The sequence below is a fragment of the Monodon monoceros genome, unplaced genomic scaffold, assembly GCF_005190385.1.
Source record: "Monodon monoceros isolate NGI ecotype Baffin Bay Population unplaced genomic scaffold, NGI_Narwhal_1 Super_Scaffold_22, whole genome shotgun sequence".
Taxonomy (NCBI): domain Eukaryota; kingdom Metazoa; phylum Chordata; class Mammalia; order Artiodactyla; family Monodontidae; genus Monodon; species Monodon monoceros.
The window spans coordinates 100,159,068-100,182,391 of NW_021703779.1; the positions used below are offsets into that span (position 1 = coordinate 100,159,068).

The window sequence follows — 23,324 nt, forward strand, 5'->3', positions numbered from 1 at the left end:
TTTTAAATAAATTTATTTTTGGCTGCGTTGGGTTTTCGTTGCTGTGCGCGGGCTTTCTCTAGTTGTAGCGAGCGGGGGGCTACTCTTCATTGCGGTGCGTGGGCTTCTTATTGCGGTGGCTTCTCTTGTTGCAGAGCACGGGCTCTAGGCGCGTGGGCTTCAATAGTTGTGGCATGAGGGCTCAGTAGTTGTGGCTCGCGGGCTCTAGAGCACGGGCTCTAAAGCTCAGGCTCAGTAGTTGTGGCACACGGGCTTAGTTGCTCCACGGCATGTGGGATCTTCCCAGACCAGGGCTCCAACCCGTGTCCCCTGCATTGGCAGGTGGAGTCTTAACCACTGCGCCACCAGGGAAGTCCCCAGCCAGTCACTTCTAACACCTTTAGGCTCGATGAGGCATCAACAAGCACCAAAATGCATTAGAGGTGGGGTCAGCAAACCGTGGCCCACAGGCCAAATCCCGTCCATCTGCCTGCATTTCTATGACCCTCATGCTCAGAGTGGTCTTTATGTTTTAAATGGTTGGAAAAAATCAAAATAATAATAATTCAGAACATGTGAAAATGAAACCCACACGTGAAATTCAAATTTCAGTGTCCGCAAATGAACTTTTATTGGCACACAGTCACGTTCATCCTTTTACATATTATCAATGGCTGGTTTTGTTCTATAGTTAACAGTTGAATAGTTGCAGAGACCACGTGGCCTGCAAAGCCTAAGATAGTTTACCAGCTGGCCCTTTACAGAAAAAGTTTGTTGGCCCCTGCCCTAGAGCAATGGTTCTCAGTTTGGGGCGATTTTGCCCTCCAGGGGACATTTAGCATTATCTGGAGACAGTTTCGGTTGTCACAGCTGGGGATGGGATGGTATAGTGTGCTACTGACATCTAGTGGGTAGGGATGCTACAGTGCACAGGACAGCCTCCACAGCAAAGAATTATCTGGCATCAAAAGACTATAGTGCTGAGGTTGAGAAACCGTGGATTGGAAGAACCTAAGAGACTTCTAGTAAAGGGGAAACTCCATCCTTAACAGGGATTCCGTTTAGTGAACACCCAGATCTTTAATTTACGTTAGCTCATGGAACCTTCGCAATCACCCTGCAAGGGAGTTACTGATATTCTTCTTTTACAGGGAAGTTTTGACCACAACTTGCCCCAGAGCATACACAGCTGGCAAGTCTGTCTGGCTCCAGAGCCGGTATTTTTCCACACCTCAGTGCCTGCCGGGGCTCGGTGACGTCACAGGCAAGTGTTGTTCCCGCTCGGCTGCCCCCTAGTGTGCGAGCTGCGCAGACGCAGGCCAGTGTCGTTTGCCCCGGTACCCGCTCAGACGCCTCCAGGCCTCGGTTCGAAGAGGGTATCGACCACCCTCCGGTCTCCAGCATCTGGCCATTCGGGAAATGAAGCTGAGGAAAGGAAACCGCACCTCGACGGCGACCAGAATTATGAAAACTGACCACTCTCCCTCTTGCCCGCTTTAATGCTGGCAGGGACAAAAGGAGGATTCCCTCCCTAGGAGACCCTATCCATAGAAGGCTTTTCAAGTCATATCCATGAATTTTAGGGATGCTCACATCACAGTATTAAATAAGAGAAGACATGCAGGGCAGAGTTCTTTTCCTTCTGGAATTAAAACTCACCCGAATCTTATTCTGTAGGGTTTGGCAACTCCACTTTCTCCATCTATTTATTATCCTGGAAGATAATGAGCTCAACGCATCAGTTAAGTCCATGCTAATGAAGGAAAAGTAAAGGACTTCCTGCTCACCTCCACCTCACCCCATGGAAATTTCAAGCCCAGGTGGGGGGAGTAGGCCCAGCAGCCTACCCAGGAAGGTTGCAAACTGGCTGATGGTGCCTCCCTGAGCTCCTCGGTCACCCCCTTTGAAAGGAAGCCACCCACTCCTCCTAAGGCAAACCGCGGTGGGCCCATCACCTAATGATCACACAGCCGTTGAGCATTTCTTTGAATTTTATTGAAAACTGACATGGACATTAGAAAGGTATCAAGCTAAACAATGCTGGTTTCGGGATGTTTCTCCTGGCGAATGAAAGCCCCAGAGGGCCAATGACTGGTCACATCTCTGAGCAAAAAGAACAAAGGAGAAGAAAGGAAAAACAGACTCTGAAAAACATGCAAAGAGGCTCTCTCAAGAGACACAGGACAGTGGAATGGCAATGGTTGTAGGGATATATGGGAATGAGCACACTCACATGGTATTTTGATGCAAGTTAAACCAATGAATTCAAGGCAGATTTATCAACATCAAAGCTCTCCCTCCAGATCCCAAGTTGAGCAGAAACTTCTCTCAAAACCCCAACTGGCCTTGGAAGGTTGAATGGAGTCATTTTGCTCTCACTAAGCTTAAACTCCCCCGACTCTCCCTTCTCCACCTGAGAGTTAGTAGATCCACTTCCCCCACTTGCTGGGGGGTCTGCAGAAGGTCTGTGAATGCTGAAGAAGATATGAATGTTGCTTGACTTTCTCATCCATATTCAGAAATGTTTAATAGTGGCTGTAGACAGTCAACCCATTGAACCAGAGAATTGGTGTTTAAAAAGAAAAACAGAAAACTCAAACAAAAACTTGTGAACAGTACTTCCACACCCACAGCTGAGGTCTCCTGCCTCAGTCTCTTACACTTGGGTGAGTCGTCCTGCAGTTGTCTCTCTGAGGCTACATTTGGTCCATTCTCCAGCTCGGATGGTTCTTTGCATGCCTTGTTAGGTTAGCACAAGACGCTTCCACTTAAAATACCACGTAAGTCGGGAGAGGGCGTCTTGCCTGGACACAGGGACACAGTGAACACTTGTGTGGTGTGTGTGTGTGTGTGTGTGTGTGTGTGTATGCGCACACACTTTGGAGGGAGAGGGAATTGGTTGGTTTCTGATTTGAGACAATATGGAACCCTAACTCTTCTACAATGGCAGTCTTCTCCTTTAGACTTAGTGCAGCTGCTGAAGACAAGATTAAAAAAAGCTGGAGAGGGAGAGAGAAAGAAAGAAAACATGAAGTTAGCTAAAGAAAAAGGATATTCAGAGTAAGACAGGGTGAGGGAAGTGGGCAGTGTGAGGTAGCACAGAGCATACTTGGAGAAGACAGGTGAGAAATGGGGTCACTGATGGACCATCACCACAGGGAAATGTGCTGAAAAGGTTTTAAGAACACCACACACCAGTTAAAAGCTTCTTGTTTTAATTAAAACAAAAAGAGAGAGAGCACATATTAACAGCCACATGTGAATGCCAAATAATTAAAACAAAAAACATAAACAACAAAAAAGTGATCTGTACTGCAGCTAGGAAAAGCAAACTTCTTGGCTTAAGAGACATGAGGGGTGTGTGTGTGTGTACACGTGGGGATTTTTCAAGAAAACCATTCTATCCCAGTCTCGGCTGGGGTGGGCGTGGAGCCGGACACAGACCATTTCTAACGACTGGTTTTGTTTCACCAGAAGTAAACAGAGTACTTAGGGTATTTTTTTAAATAGTAATAACTGTACCACTTAAAAAGTCTTTTCACTGAAGAAGGAAGAAAACCTTTCTGTCTACAGTGAGACAAGCTACCCAATAAAATAAGCATTTTAATTCTTTTAATAGCCTCGGTTGACTTCCTAAAGGTCTCGTGTTCACTCACAGGGTAGATTTTTGTTTACCAAACTTCCTTGATGACAAGGATCACCTAGGGCACCTGTTAAACACCCACACCCGCACGCCCCATTCCAGACTCCCAGGAAAGCTGAGCAGCTAACAGGTGCCTGGGACTCTTATCGCCAGCGGAAGTGCTCAGTTCAGGAGCTGGCCTAGAGTCCTCTGCTTTGCCTGTCCCTACCCACCCCATCCTCGAATATTTTCTTACGGGATAAAAACCTCAAAGGCCCTCTAATACTAACTATTCATTTTCTCTGGAACATCAAAAGACTTGTCTCTAGGAACATACATGAACACGTTGAGTCCATCTGTAAAACGGCTCGGGACTCAGGACACACTGAATTTAGCCTGGCTTCTGCCATTAAACAGGACTGGGGCGTCTGGCAAGTCCCTTCATTTCTCGGGGCCTCAATTTCCTCTTACAAGAAAGTGGGTCCTATCTGTCTTCTGGACCAAAATGTCTCCCTTCATACAAAATTCCTGCCTAGTCTCTGAAGGTCTCTCAAAGGCTGGGTGGCTCTAATACCTTTTGAAGTTTTCAGAGCTCCCCAAGCCTCAAGTAGTTAATCTGTAAACAAATGCAAATGAGGGAGCCTCCGATTTGTAATGCAAATAATTACAGCGGATGGAGACCGATTAGTTGTTTAAGTTTGGGATTCTTGGGAAGCAGCCCTGAAACTGGTCACAGAAACATCAAAGCTACAAATAAGCAGCCTTTCCCAAGGAGACCTGACAGCCCTAGCTTAGCATCTCCCTGAGCTACTGGCTGAGTACCCAAGCTTTTTTGGTTTTTAAATCTCCGAGCACAGGGTCTCCGAAAATGCTCCACGGTGTGACTTGGATTTTCTCAAGAAACTAGCTTATGCTTTCGCAGCACCACCTTCATACTTGCTTCTGGCCACTCACCAATCAGTGACTCACCAAACAATACATGTCAAAACTGCACTCTTGCTTTGCCAACAAGAAAAGATAAAGTGTATGCATTTGTTTGCTTTTCGTTTTTTTCTGCTTTTTGCTTCCTGTCATTATCTATTATTGAAGAGAGAACTCCCCTTCCCATTCTCAATACTTCAAAAAGGCCTGAAAATTTCACATAGCCTTGTTTGTGTGTTTTGAAAGAAAGTGACCAAAAAAAAAAAAAAACCCTCAAAAATAAAAAAGAAGGTCATGGTCAGTGCCAGTGGGACTGTGAGGCAGAAATCAAAAGAAGAGGTGGGGCTTGAAGTGGAAGTACATGGCAGGGGCAGGGGACCCAGCTGCCTGGCGCTCCAAAGGAAAGCTGTCAGTTACAATAGGAACCTTGGCTTAAAAGGCTAAATGGAGTCCAGTCCAGCTGTAGCAGGGAATACTATTCAGTACACAGCCATGGATTACTGCAAAGGAAGGGCAGAGAAACGGCGTGTTAGCCACAGATCGTTGCCAGGTCACTCCAGCTCTCACTCTCCCACTGGCCAAACACCAAAGGCCACTGTGCCTCATGGCCCTGACAATGGAGGGCTCTCAACTTCAAAGGGGCTCCCAAAGCCACTATCGGATGGGCCCCATCACACAAATCAGGGCTGGAAGATTTTTAAAATACCGAATCCTTAGACTGGAGACAAAGTTAGGGACCTTCCAAGGCACACCTCTTTTCTCCTGTCCAACTGATAGTCTCACCTCTTCTTATTGTGGGGCGCACGCAAAATACAGATCGAAACTCATCACATTCACCAAATAGACTGGAAGATTCAGAGCAAAACTGAAAACACTGATTCTTTGACCACTCAGTTTAGCAGTTTGTGACAGGGGATGATTATATCTGCTACTGGCCCTGCCTTATTGGGATGGTGTGGCGTCCTAAGGGAAATTACAGAGGAGATGCTGAGACACCTCGTAACAATTCCCTAAGACACTAGGTTGGTACTAATATTCAGGTTTATTCTGCCTTCTGCATCTGTGGGGTACTCAGAATAACAGAGAGGGGAAATTTATACTTTCTTCAGCAGTCGTGTTGTCTGGGAAGGGCTGGCTGTAAGTAAACTCGTTCCAGGTTTTTAACACAGCTTGAGTGCAATGATTTTGAGTGAATCAAAACTGGAAAGGGCTGGGCTGACAGGCCAGGAGGAGAAGGCACCAAAGGATTCTCCTTCTGGAACCCTCTGAGAAGAGGCTGCGGCTCTTCTGTTGGGGGCTGAGGGATGGTTGGGGAAGCCAAGTGACTGCGGACTAATGGGGAAAGCCATGCTGACTGGTGCTCACCCAGCCATGGTGGATGCAAATACCTCAGGGGAACAAGCAGCAGCCAGAGCTGGAACAGGGAAGCTGGTGGTATAGAAGAGCAGGTGGGACCCCTGAACATGTTACAGCCCAGCAAAGATGGAGTGGGGAGTGGCCGGCTGGGGGCGCTGGGAGGGGCACTGGGATGCAGGATGCATCTTTAAACCACGTGACTGATGGCTTCTTGACCAGAGGCCAGACGCCGTCCTCAGACTCTCGGGCTTCTATAAACCTTGACAGGAAGAAAGGGGAGGGCACGGGTTCTCTGCCCACAGACGTGTTAAGGGGGAATTAGAGACAGGGAAGCCCAGCTCTGTTGCACAGGAAAAGGGCGTCTACAGGAAGCCCAAACTGAAAATGAAAACAGAAGTTGGGTTAATGAATGGATGGATTAATGTCAAAAAAAAAAAAAGGTTAGAAGGAAATGTCTTGATGACTAATGGATAAATTAGAATATAGCTGTGTTAGATGGTCTTAAGTCCTTATTGCACTGGCTTCTGGGAACATGCTTTCTCTCTCATTCACCCACACACCTCTGAGTGGCGACCACAGTGGCATTAGCTAGCAAAACAATTATCAACAGCCACAAGAATACTTCTCTCTTCTTAATTACTAGGTCCTGACTAGCGCCCCCCACCCAGACACCTTGTAGAGGAGTACCTTTAGCAAATCTCCAGGTGGCCTCGGGCCACGGCACAGCGCGCCAGGCTCTCAGCCACTGAGTGCCTCGCCCCATAGGGAAAGCAGAGGAGGTAGAGGTTTCACCTTCGGAGAGTCCCAGTCCACTACCCGGTACCCCTGGGGCAAGATCTGTTCGAGACGTGTCTGGGGGCAGTAACTGGGCTCTGCACTAGGGTCCGACCACAGTCACCTGAAAACCTGAACTATGGAAATCCATTATTGGTTTGTGTTCACACTGCACTTTGAACTTTCTCCCATTCAAACTTCATCCCTGGGACGCAAGTTTGACATATGAGGAGGCTGAGAAACACGGTGAGGCCAACAGACTTGCCTGAGGTCACAGAGAAAGAGTCACAACCAAGAGGCGCAGCGCCTGAATCCCTTGGCTGTTTGATCAAGACTCTTTCCTTCACGCCACAGTGCCCCTGAGAACTCCTTGCCTGTGGATCTAAGCCCCTGGTTATTTTTTACCTGAACACATTTATCTCATTAAATAAAGATACTGGGGAGGGACAGTTAAAAGCACATGCTGAGTACGTTTGTACAGTCACTTCCTCAGAGTGAATAATACATCCACACCTACACACCTACACACACACACTCACGTGAATGGCAGTGTATACCAGGAACTAGGAGTTTTGCATTCTTGTTCCTCGCTATGTGAGCCTTGGCAAGTCTCTTAAATTCCCCACTCCTCCATTTGTTCATCTTGTCAACTGAAGATTAGCCCTTCCTCCTCTACCTCACGGGACTGTTGTAATATGAAAATGCGGTACCATACGGAAAAACACTTTGAATAGCATGAAAATGTAATACAAATGCTCAGCTCCATTTTTCTTCTTTGTCTACTTCCTAGGGGAAGAGAAACCTATAGAACACTGCAACAGCCTATGTCCTGGGCTGCACGGGAAGGCTGAAGTATTTTGATATGTGTGTACCGTCCATGCACTGGGCACCCCCAACCAAGGGTCAAGGGGCCAGCAACCACTGAGACATAGCACCTGCAACTGTGTGCGGGTCACAGAGGAAGGATTTCTCTTGCAATTGCAGACAGCTGCCAGCAGTGCCTCAAGCCATTTCAAAACCAGCAGGGAACAGTAAGCCTCACTCTGCCTGCACTCTAGTTAATGAGGGGTGGCCTTTGTGATCCACCCCTGAAATGAGGGCTTTGGGGGATGGACGGGTTGCCTTTGCTGCTTTCAGACCCCAGGGAGCCAAGGCCTCCTTCCCCTATTCGGTTTGGAACTGCTTTTGTGGTGTGCTGGCAAGGAGCATGCCAGAAAAAGCCAACCTACTCAGGGTCGGGGTTGGCTGTTCCCACTGTTTGCGAATTGCCTCTCACTTGTGAAGTATGGCTTTAATTATAGTTTTGCCAGGACTCATTTTAGCAATGGCCATCACCAATGATTTACTCTGGGAAAGCTGAACCAAATTGTGTCAAAGAGCATTAATTCGGGTTTCATTAACTGAAATCTAACTGAACAGGATGCAACTTTCCTGTTGTCCTCATTGAAAATGGGGTGGGGGGGGCCAAAGAAAATACACATGAACTGAGTGTCGGCCTCTGTGCTGGGCACTGGGACTGCAGCCACGGACAGACACTCTCGGAGTTGTGAGTCTTCCTAGGTGGAAACCTGCTATTTCATTCAAGTCAGCTAACAGGGCTCCAAGACTTGCTTTTAAGCCAGACAATAAATCATTTCATTGTTCTTTTCGGGTTGTTTCCTTTGGCCCGATTTCACGGGCCTTATGTTTCAGAAGCCTCTATGGACTTCCTCTTCGGGATTTGCCTGAAAGTAGGATGTTTTGCCAGCTGCCCGAAGTCCCCAGGGCAGTAGCTACAGCAATTAGTTCGGTGACTAACAGCAGGCTCTCCGTTTAAATCATAGATTCCATGGGTGAGTGGGGAGAAGTCTTCTCAATATTTTATAGTCCCTGACCCAAACAAACCAAATGTAAAAGGCGTTTATGAGACAGCCGGGGTATTCTGAACACTGACTAGAAATTTTGTGTGAACGAATTGTTCATTTTGGGGGTGTGATAATGGTGGCGTTGTCGTTATTTATTTTTTTTAAGAGTCATGAGCTCTTAGAGATGCATGCTGAAGTATTTGCAAATGAAATGATATGGGCTTTGCTTTGCAGTAATCCAGCCGGTTTGGAGCAACAGATAAGACAGGATTGGCGTATGTTGACAGTTGTTTGGGGGCTGTGTTGTGGGTACGTGGGGCTGCATTGTACTGTCCTCTCTCTTCTTTCGTTCCTGCTTGAAAGTTTCTATGGTAAAGTTTAACAATGGTAATAAGCCTAATTATGTTAGATTTAAAATATTTATGTTCCTCCCCACTCACTACCTGAGTCTAGTTAAAAAGATAGAAGCAGCTTAATCATCGCTATAACCAACGTATAAACTATGTGACGCCAGGGGCTGCTGTATTCGCTCCTGCAGACACAACACCTAGCCCTGAGGAATCCATCTTACCAACGGTTACCTGCTTACCTACTTATCAAAGGTGTTCATGAAGCTGGTACTTGTAGAATTAAATATTCTATAATATCTGAGAACCTTCATTTTCTTCCACTTTTATTATAGTTTTGGGGGCCAAACGAAATTAGAGAACTTGAACCCCTCAGGTAAGAAACAGCCACCAGAGGGAAACAGAGAAGCAAGTTTCCGTTGGCTCAAAACATTCCCAAACCTGGGCGCCAAGGCTGACCGTGACGTTGCAGAACAGGGCTTGTGAACTCAACAGTTCCCCTCGTCACAGCAGTTCAGTTAATTTTGAAAGTAATGATGAAGGCGCCTTTAGAAAAAAAATGGCCAAAATTGAAACTTCAAATATTGATCACAGGATCTACCTATGCTACCTAGCTGTTCTAGCAGCAAAAGTCTGAAAACACCCCACTTGTAATCAGGAAGGCGAACATTCCCACATGTATACTTGAAATCACACCAGCCTATTTCTTCATAATATAAGTCACAAGGGAATACCAGCTGGAACAATGAAGCAGCTTCTTTGATATTAGATACGTGTGTTGGGCAGGGGGTGGGATCTCGGGAGATGTGTTCTAGAAGCCGCTGCCAGTTCTATTTAGAGTTAATAAAGCTTACCGGGACCCTGGGTCTCATGCAGCATGCAGCAAACAGCAGAGTTAACTGTAAAACAGTAAAAGCTGATGAAGACGGAGTGAGCTTGGGGAGAAATCAGATATTATGAATCAAACGTAATATTATGCTGACACAAACAATGAAGAGTTAGAGGTCAAAGGAGATTAGGAGGAGTGGGGAGGGGAAGAAGCGAGGGTGTGCTGGTAGGGACCCCCGAAACACCGGTACTCTTTCTTAACCTCTTTCAGGGCAGCCAAAGGAAGTTCTCAGTATGTGACTCTATTAGATCCGATCACCATCTCTCAAGAAGAAATGCTTCTACCTCTACTTCCGCCCTCAACCCCCGCGCCCCCATCATCACCACGGGACAAGAGCGACACAGGTCTAATGATGGGTCTTCCAGAGGTTAGCCAACTGTTCAGGGAATTACATAAAAAGCCCACACCTGGGGCCACTTATATATCTGGAAATATGGAAGGGGACAGGAAATATGGAAGAGGACAGGCTGTTTTGTCAGGCTCTCTTGTTAATTGGAGATGCCTCGTGCCGGTGAGGTTTTCACTCATCTCAAAATTGGAAAAGGATGCCATCACCAACTCCAAGTATTCCTGGAGACTGGAGAGACATGTCTCCCTTATTGGGGTCCTCTGCCTGGGGGTGGGGTGGCAGTCAGTTAATTGAGGGCAACGAGGAGAAAGCCTGGTCTGGGAGGAACTTCCACTGAACAGCTCAATAGGGACTATTTATAGTTGAGTGTCAGTGGGGTCCCAACAAATGAATCTCCTAATTCCTGCCAGCAGGCTGTGAAACTGCCCCAGGGACTGAGTTAACAAACACCACAGGACTATGAAGGCCGGAAGACAAATTTAGACTTTTCTGATCTTAAAAATAGGAATCCGTTCCTGCCGGTGCAACTAACACAAGTCAGTTAATATACAGTGCGCCCGAAGAGGCTTTTTTCGGGCTACCTGAACTTCATCTATCAGGTAATACCACAAAAAGTTAGTCTGTGACTTTGACATAGAGTGTGAGATTCAGTAACAAAAAATCTCTGGACTAATTGGTGAAAATACCCAAATTACACTTTTGAAAAAAGAATATTCAGATGGCAAAACTGAGTGCCTTTAAATATAAGCTACTTTACTGTTGTATTTTATTGTTGGTGAAATGTTGTGCTGTTTTATCCTTAAGTGATAAGTCAGGCACAGAAGAAAGGATGTTTCCGCCTTCCGGCAAATATCCAATAGTTGAGTCCAGCAACAAGTGGCTAAGAACAGAAGGCAATGACCAGGGACATGTTTCAGATCCTCGGGCCGCTTTAGTAAGGACACTGCTTGACACTGCAAATGAGGGCTCCTCCAGTCACACTGCACAAACAACTAGAGCGCAAGGGACCACCGGATGTTTTCCTGGTGTTGTACAGGTCCCGTCGGAAATGCTTTTCTCTTCTCTGGTTCTGGGATAAGGGATGGATAACTTCAGCAAGCAAGGCCTGGGCTTGGGTCAGGGATACTGACCCACATGGTAACCAAGAGCTCATGCTATCCTGCCTCACCAAACGCCAGGGGAGACAGATGGATTGTACAGTCATCCCCGGCGTGGAGGATGGTGCCCGCGGAGGATACTAGCATCTGAGGGTTCCCCACCAAGTCCCCGGTACCCCAGGCTGGGAACAACAAAGCAGCCAAGAGGGAGGGACGGGAAGGGGTGAGAAATCAGGACCAGGTTGCAGCCTTCAGCGGCAGCACTTGAACCCTGTTGGCCGCAGCCGTGAGAACTGAGCGGGGGGGCGAGGGGGGGTCTCCAGGCACGGAGAGGTGAACCACCTTAGACCTAGGACAAGCGAGCAGAGGCCTGTGAGCTGGATCGGCTCCAGCCTCCCGGGGGAAAGAGGGTGCCCAGAGGCTCCTGCTACCCTCTCTCTGCACTTCTTTCTGTTCATCTCTTTCCTGTAACTTTGCAGCTTCTCGTTGTTTCCTCCCTTCTTCTTTCTCCTGTCTCACATTCCTTTTGCTTTTCCTCCCCCTTTCCCCCCCCTCCTCCTACCTTGAGTTTGCAGGGTTTTCCCAAGCGGGCCGAGCAGAGGGGCTGGGCCTCTGGGGCCACACACCGCCCTCCCCTACTCTCAGCTCCCCAAACTCAGGGAATCCGAAGGTCCAGTGGGGACACCGAGATCAGCCCACAGCTGGCCTCGGTCACCGCCCTGAGGGGATGAGCAGGAGGGGAGAGAGGCCCCCGCCCCAGAGCAGCCCACTACTTACTTCTTCTTCTCTTTGTCTCTTTTCAGAGTCTGTGAGCCTCCAGCCTGGGAGCCCTGGGACTGGAGCAGCTCGGCTGCCGTCTTTCTCTGTTTGAAAGCGTTCACTTCATCATCCAGGGATTTCTTCTTATCCTCCAGCTTCTTCTTCTCGTCCTGGTGTAGTTTCTTCAGACGGTCAAACTTCTCATGCAGCTGGCAGGGAAGCACAGGGAGTTTGGGGAGACCCCCTGTGAGCAGATCCCAGCTGAGCCCGGGGGTGGGGTGGGGTGGGGATGGGCAGGCTTGCGACCCTCAGGACCCTGGGACCTGACGAGCCATTTCTGCCAGGGACGGCTATGATGGCACCAAAGGGCACCATGTTCTGGATAGTTCCCTCCTGCCATCTTACCTCTGTGTTTCTGCTGCGGAATATGGTCAGGGAACCGTGCATTCTGCTTAATCAAACATTTTATTTAAAAGAGTCCCCAGAGTTACTACATATGGATAAAAATAACATCAATGATAATATAGAACATTTACTGAGTGCTTATTATAGGCCAGGCACTGACTTTTATAAGCACTTTATATGTATTAGCTCATTTAATCATCACAACAGCCCTATGAGGTAGATTCTGTTATTGTCTGCATTTTATAAGGAAATAGAAGGTATGAGAAGTTAAGGAATTTGCCCAAGGTCAACTCATTCTTTTTATTTATTTATTTATTTATTTATTTATTTTTGGCTGCATTGGGTCTTCCTTGCTGCGTGCAGGCTTTCTCTAGTCGCGGAGAGCGGGGGCTATTCTTCGTTGCGGTGCGCGGGCTTCTCATTGCGGTGGCTTCTCTTGCTGCGAAGCACGGGCTCTAGGTGCGCGGGCTCAGTAGTTGTGGCTCGCGGGCTGTAGAGCGCAGGCTCAGTAGTTGTGGCGCACGGGCTTAGTTGCTCCGAGGCATGTGGGATCTTCCTGGACCAAGGATGGAACCCGTGTCCCCTGCCCTGCATCGGCAGGCGGATTCTTAACCACTGCGCCACCAGGGAAGTCCTTCAACTCATTCTTTAGATGATTATATAATGACATCTCTCTCAATATGAAAGGGGCCCCTGCCTTTTCTTATTCCCTCCAATCAGGGAGATCATGGGGAGTTGCAGAGAAAATTTCAGCAGTGCCGAAGCTGGTCAAAGACAAGACTTGTTCTTGGACATGGAAGGAGATAAAAGAATTTTAGAAAATGGGATGATTGCGGAAACCTCAGCTTTGATCAAGGGGAGGCTTAACTAGCCCTGAATAGAGCCAGAGACCCAAAGGAGAAGAGCAAGAATATTCTGGCATGCCACTGTGATAAGTGGATCAGAGAGCTAGGGGTGTAGGTGGTAACAAACTAGAATGTGATAAACTACCCTGAATAGTAAGAGCAGCCCAAGCATCATTTCACTTTCTTTTGAGGATTCAGGAGGGCATGGAGGGTCCTGCAGCACTCACAGTACACTGTGAAGGAGGTCACGTGTCCTCCAGGTATCTGGGACTGTCACTGAGTAAGGGGTGCTGGATGACAGACCTGCTGTGTAAACCAGCTTTGCTAGTCACTTGGGGCAGGCTGGTGGTGGAAGCTCTGCTGATCAGTTGCTTTCGCCTGGCTTTTGTTCACTGGCCTTTCATTCATTTTCTTTAACGTTGAGATCCCCTCACCTGTCTTCCTAAAAGTACTGGGTGATATTATTCTTTTGAAAAGTGAAACTGAAATGAAGTCAATTCTCTTGCCATGGGCTTTGGCAATAACACCGGACAGCAGATTAAAAGAGGAAGAGGCTTGGGAAGTCATTAAGTGCTTCCTTTCTTTATGGGTTTCGAGGCCCGGAGAGCTGAAGCAGTTGCTGACGTGACCAAAACTGTGGCTGAGGCCAATTAATCTGGCAGCAGTAGGGGAATCGGTAGTGGGACCTTGGAGGCAAGGCAATGGTTAGAGGACTAAATGCACTCCACTCTATTAGTCACGGCTTAAGTAATGAAAACTCCAGATAGACCATCAAGCCTTAGTTTAAAGACTTGCTAGAGCCGCACAAATGTTTCTTTAATGCTAGCATGAAATGGAATAGAATGTTCAAGTGGATGGGGAAATGCAGCAGCTGTCACCGGTTTAGGATTAAGCAAGGTACCTAGGACTCCCTGGGACCATCTTTCCTCATGGCCCTCAGGGCAAGCAGGATGGAGCAGGACTGCGAAGAAAGTGATCAACTGTCCCTACTGGGCTCCGAACTCCCAGAAAGGGTGTTGGGGGGGAAATATCAGCCCGCCCCTGACCTCGAGGGGCTAGGTCAGGTCTTGACTCTCGAGTGGCGCTGCCCAATAGAACTTTCTGTGGCATGAGGGTTGAGCATTTGAAATGTGGCTAATGCAACTTATAAACTGAGTTTTAAACTGTACTTAATTTCAATTCATTTAAATTTAAATAGCTACATGGGCTAGCAGCTACCATATGGGACAGTGCGGCTCTAGTGAACTAAGTAACAGAGAATGAGAAAACATCCCGGCCTTGGGGAATGAGGGATGGAGAAGACACAGATCTCACAGCCTCCTCTGTGCCAGCCAAGGCACGGCGACAGATGCTGCGCCCCATTCCTGCCCGGAGGCTGCAAGACTCCCCCAGCTGCTCTCTTGGGGCAGGAACCCCTGTCTTGCCCAAGTTCAGCCTCCTTTTCCTTCCCACCTGACACGCAGGCTCACATTTACCTCTTTTTCTGCCTCTTTAAGTTCAGCTTCTTTCTCTTTGACTCTCTGGACGAACATCTGTCTCATCTCCTCTTCTTTTTTCTGGAGCTCCCCTAGGAACTCATTCCTTTTGGCCTCATACGTCTCCTGTAAGCTGCGAACATGGTCAGGTCAATTCCCCTGCCTTTGGAATGGCTCCTGTTCACTGAAAACTGGGCCCAGTGATCCTCCCTGGGTTCTCCCACCCTCTCTTCCTCAATTCTGTGGGACGTGCAAAAGCAGAAGCACAGAGCCGTGGGCACCTGGACTGGCACGTGACAGCAGGGTCACAGGGTGCTGCGGGGTTATGGGGCCACCCCGGTGAACCCGAGAGATATCTGAAACTGATCACATTGATGAACGATTTCAACAAACACTTGATGAGACTCCACCATGTGCTGGACACAGAAATAAGTGATACTATGCTAGTTACTCAGTATCTAGAGCCAACAGCCACTGTGCCTGCCAAGGAACTCACAGTCTAGTGGGAGATGCCTGGGTTAAGTCTCCCTGCCCCCGGCCTGGACTTAGTTTTAAAGAAATAGGAGTTAGCCTGGTGAACAGGAAGAGGATGTGTGCTCCGAAGAGGGGAGCCTGTGGAAGGGCACATGTGGAGAAGGAATGGCACACCTGGCTGGAGTAGTGGGAGATGAGGTTCCTGAGTGTGGCAGGAGAGAGCAGGCATTGGATGCCATGTTAAGACTTAGATGTTTTAAGCAGGGCTGACTTGATACATTTTGAAAATGGGAAAGACCACTCTGGGCATTGTGTGAAGGACGGACTTTCCAACAATCCAAGTAAGAAATGACAGGATCTTAATTAACGTTAAGGGCTGGGAAGGAATGTGGGAATGGGAGACAAGCGAGGGAAGCAGAACTCCCAGGACTTGGGAGGAGTCAAAGATGATTCTGGTTTTTCGACCTGGGCAACCAGATGGATGGTGATGCCACGTACTACGACAGGGAACACTGGAGAAGGAGTACGTTTAAGGAGATGAATTAAATTTGAGACAGCTTGAGTTTCAGGTACATCCTCTATGGGACAGCCAAGTGAAAATATCCAGTAAGCAGTGGGATCACTGGGTTTGGAGCTCAAAAGTAAGATGTTAGCTTGGGAGTAATCTATTTCTAGGTGGTAATTAGGGCTGTGAGAGTAGAAAGAACCAGCTGCAAAGAACATAGAGAGTGAAAAGAGCAGAGGCCATCAGAAAGAACGGGGAAAGGAAGAAGCTGAACAAAATGAACCTGTCGATGAGGCTTTGAAGGAGTAGCAGCGCACGCGACAGGACTGAAACCAGCCACACCAGTGCTAGAAAAGCCAACAGCAGAGAGAATTTCGGGAAGGAGGCAGAGGGGACGAGTATCAAATGCTATGTTGAGATTACAAAAAGATGGGACTCAGAGGCCACAGCGGAATTGGCTGTGAGTATGTGACTGCTGACCTTGGAGAGAGGCGTCTGCATTCAGTGGTGCAGTGGAGGCGGAAGCCAGTAAATACGGAACAATTCTTTCCCCTTCCCATCACAGCCAAACCCCTTGACAGGGCGGAGGCTGGTGACGAGGAGCAGGGTGAGGGAGAGTTTCTTTAGGATGAGAATGTCTGCCTGCAACATGGAAAGGAGCCAGCAGAGAAAACGTCCAGAGGGCAAAAACGTGGGAAACAGAGGTAGTCAGGATGGAGCCAACCTAGGAGGGGAGGAGACTAGACGACACCTCTTCCCCCGCAGGTGCAGATTAAAGCTGTCGGAAGGGAAGGAGGGAGAAAGCAAAGGCAACGTCCACCAGAGAGACCAGCATGTTTTCCTCCAACTCCAGGGGCTCTGGCAGCCCCTGTCCATGAAAGGGGCATTCACTCGCCCCTCCAGAACCAGGCATCCCCAAAGGAATGGCTATGCTTTGCCCCCAGGTTGGCTTTCTGCTGTGAACAAGTACTGTGGGATCTCAGAGGCCATTTGAAGGCCATCTTATCCCACAAGCATCCCCCTAACTTGCTTATCGAGGCCTGACAGCTCCTGAAAGGGGACCTGAGCTCCAATAAAGGACACCACATGGTAATTTACAACGTGGGGCTTACGTCACACATCATGCATCTAGATCAAACACTTAAACATATAGCTCCCATCAGCATAGTTATTTGAAAGCATTTGAAGCAATGTTTTCAAAAACATTCCTCTTCTCTGAAAGCATCTTCGATTCTGACTTGAAATGTCAATGATTATTAACATCCTGTGGTCAAAACAAAACTTGCCCTTGAACACAAACACTAAGGACAGCGACTGAAGAGCTGGAAGTTCATCAACACTTGTGCAATGACTGCTGCCTGGTCCCATCTGGTTTTGATAACAGGGAGGGGGCTAAAGAACAGACTGGAAACCCGACGGAGCAGAAGGAGCCTGATGCAGAAAGTAGGGCAGTGGCCAGACACAAGCTGCCACGTGGCGGAACAAGGCCCGGGCTCAGGGCTCGCAGCTGCCGTGTGAATGCTTGTGGCGGCGAGACAATCGGCCTCGCCCATCCCCTAGCCTCCTCCCTGCCCCCACCCTTATAAGCAGGACAGCAATGCTTACCAAGCCCGTCCTGCCACAGCTCCCCCTGGCAGGTGTGCCGGAGCAGAGAAGGGACGGGCAAGTGGAAGTGGCGAGCGACTTAGCCCTGTGGCTCCAGGTCTGGGCACCCGTGTCTCACCTCCCCTGTGAATTCTCCAGGGCGAGGCTTCCCCACCGCCCCCCCGCCCCGCCCCGCATCGTGTGCGCTGAGCTGAGCTGGGCCGGGCTGGTGGGAGAGGTACCTGAAGGGTTTGCTGTCGGGGTCGGTGTCCTTAAAGCCCATCTCCTCCAGCTTACAGCGGCGGTACAGCTCATAGTGCCGGCTGTGGGTCTGCTCCCGGAGGTCCTCCATGTTGACCCGGATCAGCATCTCCCGCAGCTTCACAAAGTCGCAGTGGGCTTCATTTTCAACTGCATAGCAGCGGTTGGGGTATTGGAAAGGAAGGTCACAAGAAGCAGAAATGGACAAAATGAGATGGGAAATGTCTAACAGTGACATCGCCTTTCAATCTGTGTATATAGAGCTCACAATTTTGCCTCCTAAAAGGCAAATGAAAAGTTACAAGAATGACAGTAATGGAAAACTGCAATACTGTAAAAATATCTAAGAAGACATTCATTAGCACCTCAACCCAAATTCACCCATCAGACATTCACAGAAATGTTTCCTCCGCACCACTTTTAGGACGATGGCAAATGCACATTCAACCATCCATCTGATAAATACTCGCAGAATTTCTGTTCCCAGGATTGTGTGAGGCACTGGAAATTCAAAAACATGGAGTCTTGCCCGTAGGAGCTTCCAGTTTAGTGGAAGAACATAATACGATGCAAAAATTACCAACATGGAGGTATATAGCCAAGGTGCAACAAAAGCCCAGAAAAGCCCGGGGGCCTGAGAACTCCAGGGAGAGTGAAGGCTTCAACAAAGAGATGACAGACCCCTAAGATGACTCTTGAAGGAAGGCTAGGAATTAATCAGGCAGATAAGGGACTCATCCTTGCAAGATCTCAATGAGGTCAGGCAAGGTTACACAACTAGAAGCCGCAGGGTTAGGATTGCAATCCAGGTCCTCTAAAGGAGAGACAAAGGCTATGGCCAGGCGCCAAAGTCCAAAGAACAAGGGAGAAGAACTAGGACATCAACAGATGACAGTGACAAGGAGGGATGTGGACCACAGGTGTGGCCCATCTGTATGGCAGAAGCTTCAAAGGAGGTGTTTTTAGAGGGTGGATAATGGCCTGATGGCAGCAATGATGACCAGGACAGAGTGGGCCCCACTTTCCAGGCTGAGTGAACAAGAAGCCCCCTCCTCGAAAGAGTGTGGCAAAGGTCTGCGCTTGGGGCAGTGGCCAAGAAGGACAGAGGTGTGGACCCGATCCCAGCAAAGGGACTTCAGGTCATGAGCAGTGCTCTGGCACGTGTCTCCGGGCATGGCTCCACCTTGCTGGAATGGGGAGATGTGGCCTGACCACATTGGGACAGTAGCATCTGAGATGATGAACAGGCACAGTCACCCCAGATTCTGTCTCACGGGTCTGGGAGAAGGTCGTGGGGACAGGGAGGGACACGGGGATGACAGGGTGGGGCAGGGTTGCAGCATATTGCATTGCGGTCATCAGAGCAATCTTTCCAAAGCCCAAATCAGCTCACATAACCCCTTTGCCTAAGACACATTGCCTCTGGGAGAAAGCCCCTTGCTGTCATAGAACGTATCAGCGTTAAGTCAGGCAACTCCTCAGGACAATCTCCTCCTCCATCCCTGGAGAGTGGTCCCTGATGGCCAGTCACAAGGAGTGACTCCAAGGCCCTGCAAGGCCCAGACAATGCATGGCTTCTCTCACTCAGACAGAACCACGAACTCCGACTTACAAGAAACACTGGGAAAACCCCCTTTGTTGGTTGGGTGTGGGGTGGTCTGAATCGGAGTATGTCATTGGGACCACGTCTGCTAGCTTCTCCTCATTTCACCTCAGGTTCCTGTCTCTCAGACTCCAAAATTCACTCCCAGGGTGGGACTGTTGGTCCAGAAAGCATTTGCAAATGTTCTGGGAGGAGCATCCCCAGACCCAAATGGTAGAGAAGACCAAAACCTAGCATGGTTCTGATGACCAGCGTTGTCCTTACCCGCGGAAAAGCCAGCTATCGCCGGAGGGTGTCTGGCGTGCCCCAGAGCCTGCCAGCCTTTGATGTGATGTGGACAACTTCCCACCAGCTTCTGGTTGTTTGCTCAGTGGCCGGAATGAGTTTACAGTAAACCAGCCACCCTCTCACACACGGTGCCCCTGCCGTCTGCCACCCAGCGTATGGCTGGAGACTCGGAGGACCAGATACCTCGTACACCCATGGCAATGTCCTGGGCCTTATCCACTGAACTGACTAGTACCACATAATATGTGTCAGGCAGACCACAAAAGGAAATTTCCTGAGCCCGTAGGCAATACGTCTGTTTTTAATTTGCAAAATAATCATACATACAAAAGAGTGCTTGAAATGTACAATTTAAAGGTTTAAAAAAAAAAAAGAAGAACACCGATGTATCCATGGCCCAGGTGAAATGTTACCAGGGCCCTAGAAGTCCCTTTGAGTCCCTGATCTCATGCCTCTCCTTCCCTGCAACAAGACTTAACCACTAGCCTGAGCTGGGGATTTATCCTTCCTTTGTTTTTCTTTATAGTTTTACCACTTATGCATGAATTCCTAAAGTTTAGTTTTATCTACTTTTGGAATCCATATAAATGGAATCATACGGCCTGTCTTCTTCTATGATTTACTCAGCTCAGCATTATGTTTCTGAGATGCATTGCTGTAGATGTAACTAAAGTCCATCCATTTTCGTTGCTGAATAATATTGCATTATTTGAACATTCCACAATTCTCCCAATCTATTTTTAATGGCTATCTGGCTTGTTTCTAATTATTTGCTATTATGAACAATGCTGCTGTGGACACTGCTGTCGGTCTCCTGGTACACTCAGGCGAGTACACATGCTTTCTCACACACTCCTTCCTACCCTACTCCAAGTACATTTATTTTTGTTTTAAGAATGCTTTCTCCATTACAGACGAAGAGAGCCTGCTCTCCGCAGAGAATCCAGGTATGGAGCCAGAGTTTGCCTGCTGGCAACACCTACGGATGTTTGAGGCCCAAGCTGAAAGAGTAGAGACTGGGGACAAGTTAGGGACTGGTCACACAGGGGCTGAGGACAAGCAAAGAGACAGACAGAAGGGGATCCCTGAGCGCAGCCCCCGTCCTGGAGATTCACTCACCCTGCACCGTGCCCCAGGGATACTGCCGCACCTTCACCATCTTGTTCCCTATCTTCAGTTCTTCTGTGCTGCCAATGACAGCAAACGGCAGGTGGGCCTGGAACGGGAGGCAGACAAAAGCTCTGAACTCCGAGGAAAGGCACTGAGCAACCCCCAGTTCAGCTGCTGGTCATCGCCAGGGCCTCGGCGCTCCAGCTGCAGTGTCCCTCACTGTCGCCATTATCAAGAGACCTTTCTTAAGCTCCCGAGCTGTGTAGGGAGAATAGGTCTAGTCCAAGCTCCTGCTGTTCAGAAATTCACAATCGAAGGTAACAAGGACACGGCCGAGTGCGTAGGGAGCAGAGACAGTAAGTAAGCAGAATAATAAGCAGATGCAGAGATCAGCCAGCTGGTCAGTCTTCACAGTTGCCGAGGGGAAGAGCCTTTGGAGCGCAGGTGAGTGGGATGAGGGGGGCTATGTGTGGAGAGAGACTAAAGGAGAACCAAGGGGCTGGGATCACTGCCCCCCCTTCCCGGCGTGTGACAGCGCCGAGAATAGGCACATACAGAGACCACACTGCTTACTGAGATGGACGCTCCTTCCCCAGAGCAAGAGCTCGCATTGAGCTCTTGAGCCTAGAAGTCAAGTCCCCAAGCATTTACCCACGTGCCCATCCCTGTGCGGGGTTCTGTGTCAGGGGCTGTACGGGAAGCAAAAGGAGTAGAAGACACACTCTCTCGCCCTCGGGGAGCTTACACTCTGGTTGGGGAAGACTGAATTACGTACCCCAAATCACATAAGACAGAATATGCCCAAGGGCTCAAGTGTATGGTCTGGTGCCCTGTACACAGTAGGTGCTTAATAAATACTCATTGAATGGCAGTGGCACGACCACAGGAATAGCAGAGGAAAGAAAAGTACAAATGCTTGCAGGGGAGGGGGGTAACAAGGAGCGAGGCCTGGAGAAGAGGCAGCCACCCCCATCTGGTAGCGTGGGACCTGGGACACCGGCACTGCACCCCATTCCACAGGGAGCCGGCCAGGTTATAAGTCTGAGTCACCACCGGCCAAATGGAAGCACTGAATAAATACTGTTTACAAACCAGGTGATCCTGGGTGGAGTTTTAGCCAAAAGGGCTTTACACAGAGAAGGCAAAAGTCCACTGGAACAAGCTTTCTTAGCCTGCTTGGAGAAACAGGCTTCAATCTCAGATATTCTGACCCCCTTGCTCACTCATCCAGTCTACAAATATTTACTGAGCTCCTACTATGTGCCAGGCATTAAGAAGAATACAACGCCGAAAAAGCTCAGAGCCTGCCCCTGGCAAGTGCACAGTGTGGTAAGGGAAAGATGCACGAACAGTGATAATACAGTCAAGGTCCAGACTATGAACAGAGGCTTGAGGGCTGGAGGAACTCAGAGGAAGGAGAAGCTAATTCCGTGGGAAGTCAAAGCAGGCTTCACAGAGTAGGTAGTAGCAATCGTACTAACGGGATTGGGAGCTATGGACCTGATATTAGCAGCAGCTCTGTTTCCCACGTACCAGGTGCTCTACGTTGCATTATCTCACTGAATCTTTACAACACTAGGAGGTAGGTATTCTCATTATCCCCATTTTATAGAAGAGGAAACTGAAGTCCGGAAGGGCTAAATGACTTGCCAGCAGCCACATCGCAGTAAGAGGCAGAGCTAGGGGCGGAATCCAGGTCTCTCTGACTTCAAAGCCCACCCCTGCTGGTCTACCACTCCCTTTTGGGGGTTTCGAGCAGCAGATGAGGGGAACACTCTAAACCCTGGGGGTGAACTGGCCATGCAAGGCCAGATTGTAAGAGGCAGTTGAAATCTGATCTCACAGCCAATCCTTCCTTTCCATTCTCCTCTAACTCTGCACCCCAAGAATGTTCTTCAGAGTGGAGGAACACAGGCGTTAGTCAGGAGCTCAGCCCCAGGACACCTGCTAACCCCCCGAGGTGCTTGGCCATCCAGCTGAAGCAGCTCCCCCTTCACCCCCTCTCAGCTGCTCTCCAATGATCATCTCAGGTGTTCCCACTTCAATGACTGTCCCCGAAGTGCGGACAGAGGACAGAGGGAAAGATGAGGCTATGGATATGGAAGGTGGGTGATGGGTGGAGGTGGGAAATGTTTCATCAGTCCTAGTAGGGGACCGATCACGAGGGTCATTGGGCGTGCGGCATATAGAGCATGGGATGGGGGGCAATGAAATCCTGAAAACTCTGCCTAAGTGCCAGAGCGTCTGTGACCTCTGCCAGCTGGCTTTGCAGGGGGGGTCATCTGGACACAACTCATTCCCCCTCAGAGACCCAAGACACATCGGGAGCCTCAAATCCACCCCCAAACACTCTCAAGGAAAAGGCTGCCCCTCCTGCAGACAGCCCAAAGCTTCAGTCACACGAAGGGGCAGCCATGGCAGAGGGCGAGACCGAGGGAGGAGATGTTGCATCATTCTCACACATCCTGGGCTCTCGGCTGAAAGTGATGGAGGAGGAGGGCATGTGAAGTGGGAAGTACTTCTCTGGGCTTAAGAGCAAAAAAAAGAAAAAATCCAAGACGAGAATAAAGGCATTAAAAAAAATATGTCAGTATTCCCTTGGGACTGTTATTTTTATCTCCAAAAGACATTGTTAGTTAGAATGCCAGGGTCACTTACTTTCCCTCCTCCTTAAACTGCTGTCATTTTATCCCTCCCCACTCTAAAACACACAGCCCCTGCCACGGCAGCTCCAGAGGGCTCCCGAGGCCTCCCACACACACTCCTTTGCAACTGGCATCAAAGTCTGTCCTGATAAGTATATGCAAGGATATCATTTCCAAGTGCTCCCAGGCAGA

At 48.9% G+C, this 23,324-nt stretch overlaps 1 protein-coding gene across 14 annotated transcripts in view; it reads right to left on the reverse strand.

Moving 5' to 3' along the window:
- Positions 1 to 1,952: 1,952 nt before the first annotated feature.
- The window catches only part of SEPTIN6 (septin 6), a 65,566-nt gene continuing 44,194 nt past the window's right edge, over positions 1,953 to 23,324 (reverse strand). For 4 of the 14 annotated variants that reach the window (XM_029241371.1, XM_029241380.1, XM_029241379.1 and 1 more), the window contains 5 exons: positions 20,497 to 20,593; positions 17,468 to 17,636; positions 14,663 to 14,795; positions 11,956 to 12,146; positions 9,764 to 11,150 (listed from right to left, as the gene is read on the reverse strand). In XM_029241371.1, the coding sequence (XP_029097204.1) occupies positions 11,057 to 11,150; positions 11,956 to 12,146; positions 14,663 to 14,795; positions 17,468 to 17,636; positions 20,497 to 20,593 (684 nt within the window). In that variant the 3' untranslated portion in view covers positions 9,764 to 11,056. The other 10 variants (XM_029241377.1, XM_029241372.1, XM_029241378.1 and 7 more) reach the window with 8 other exon arrangements.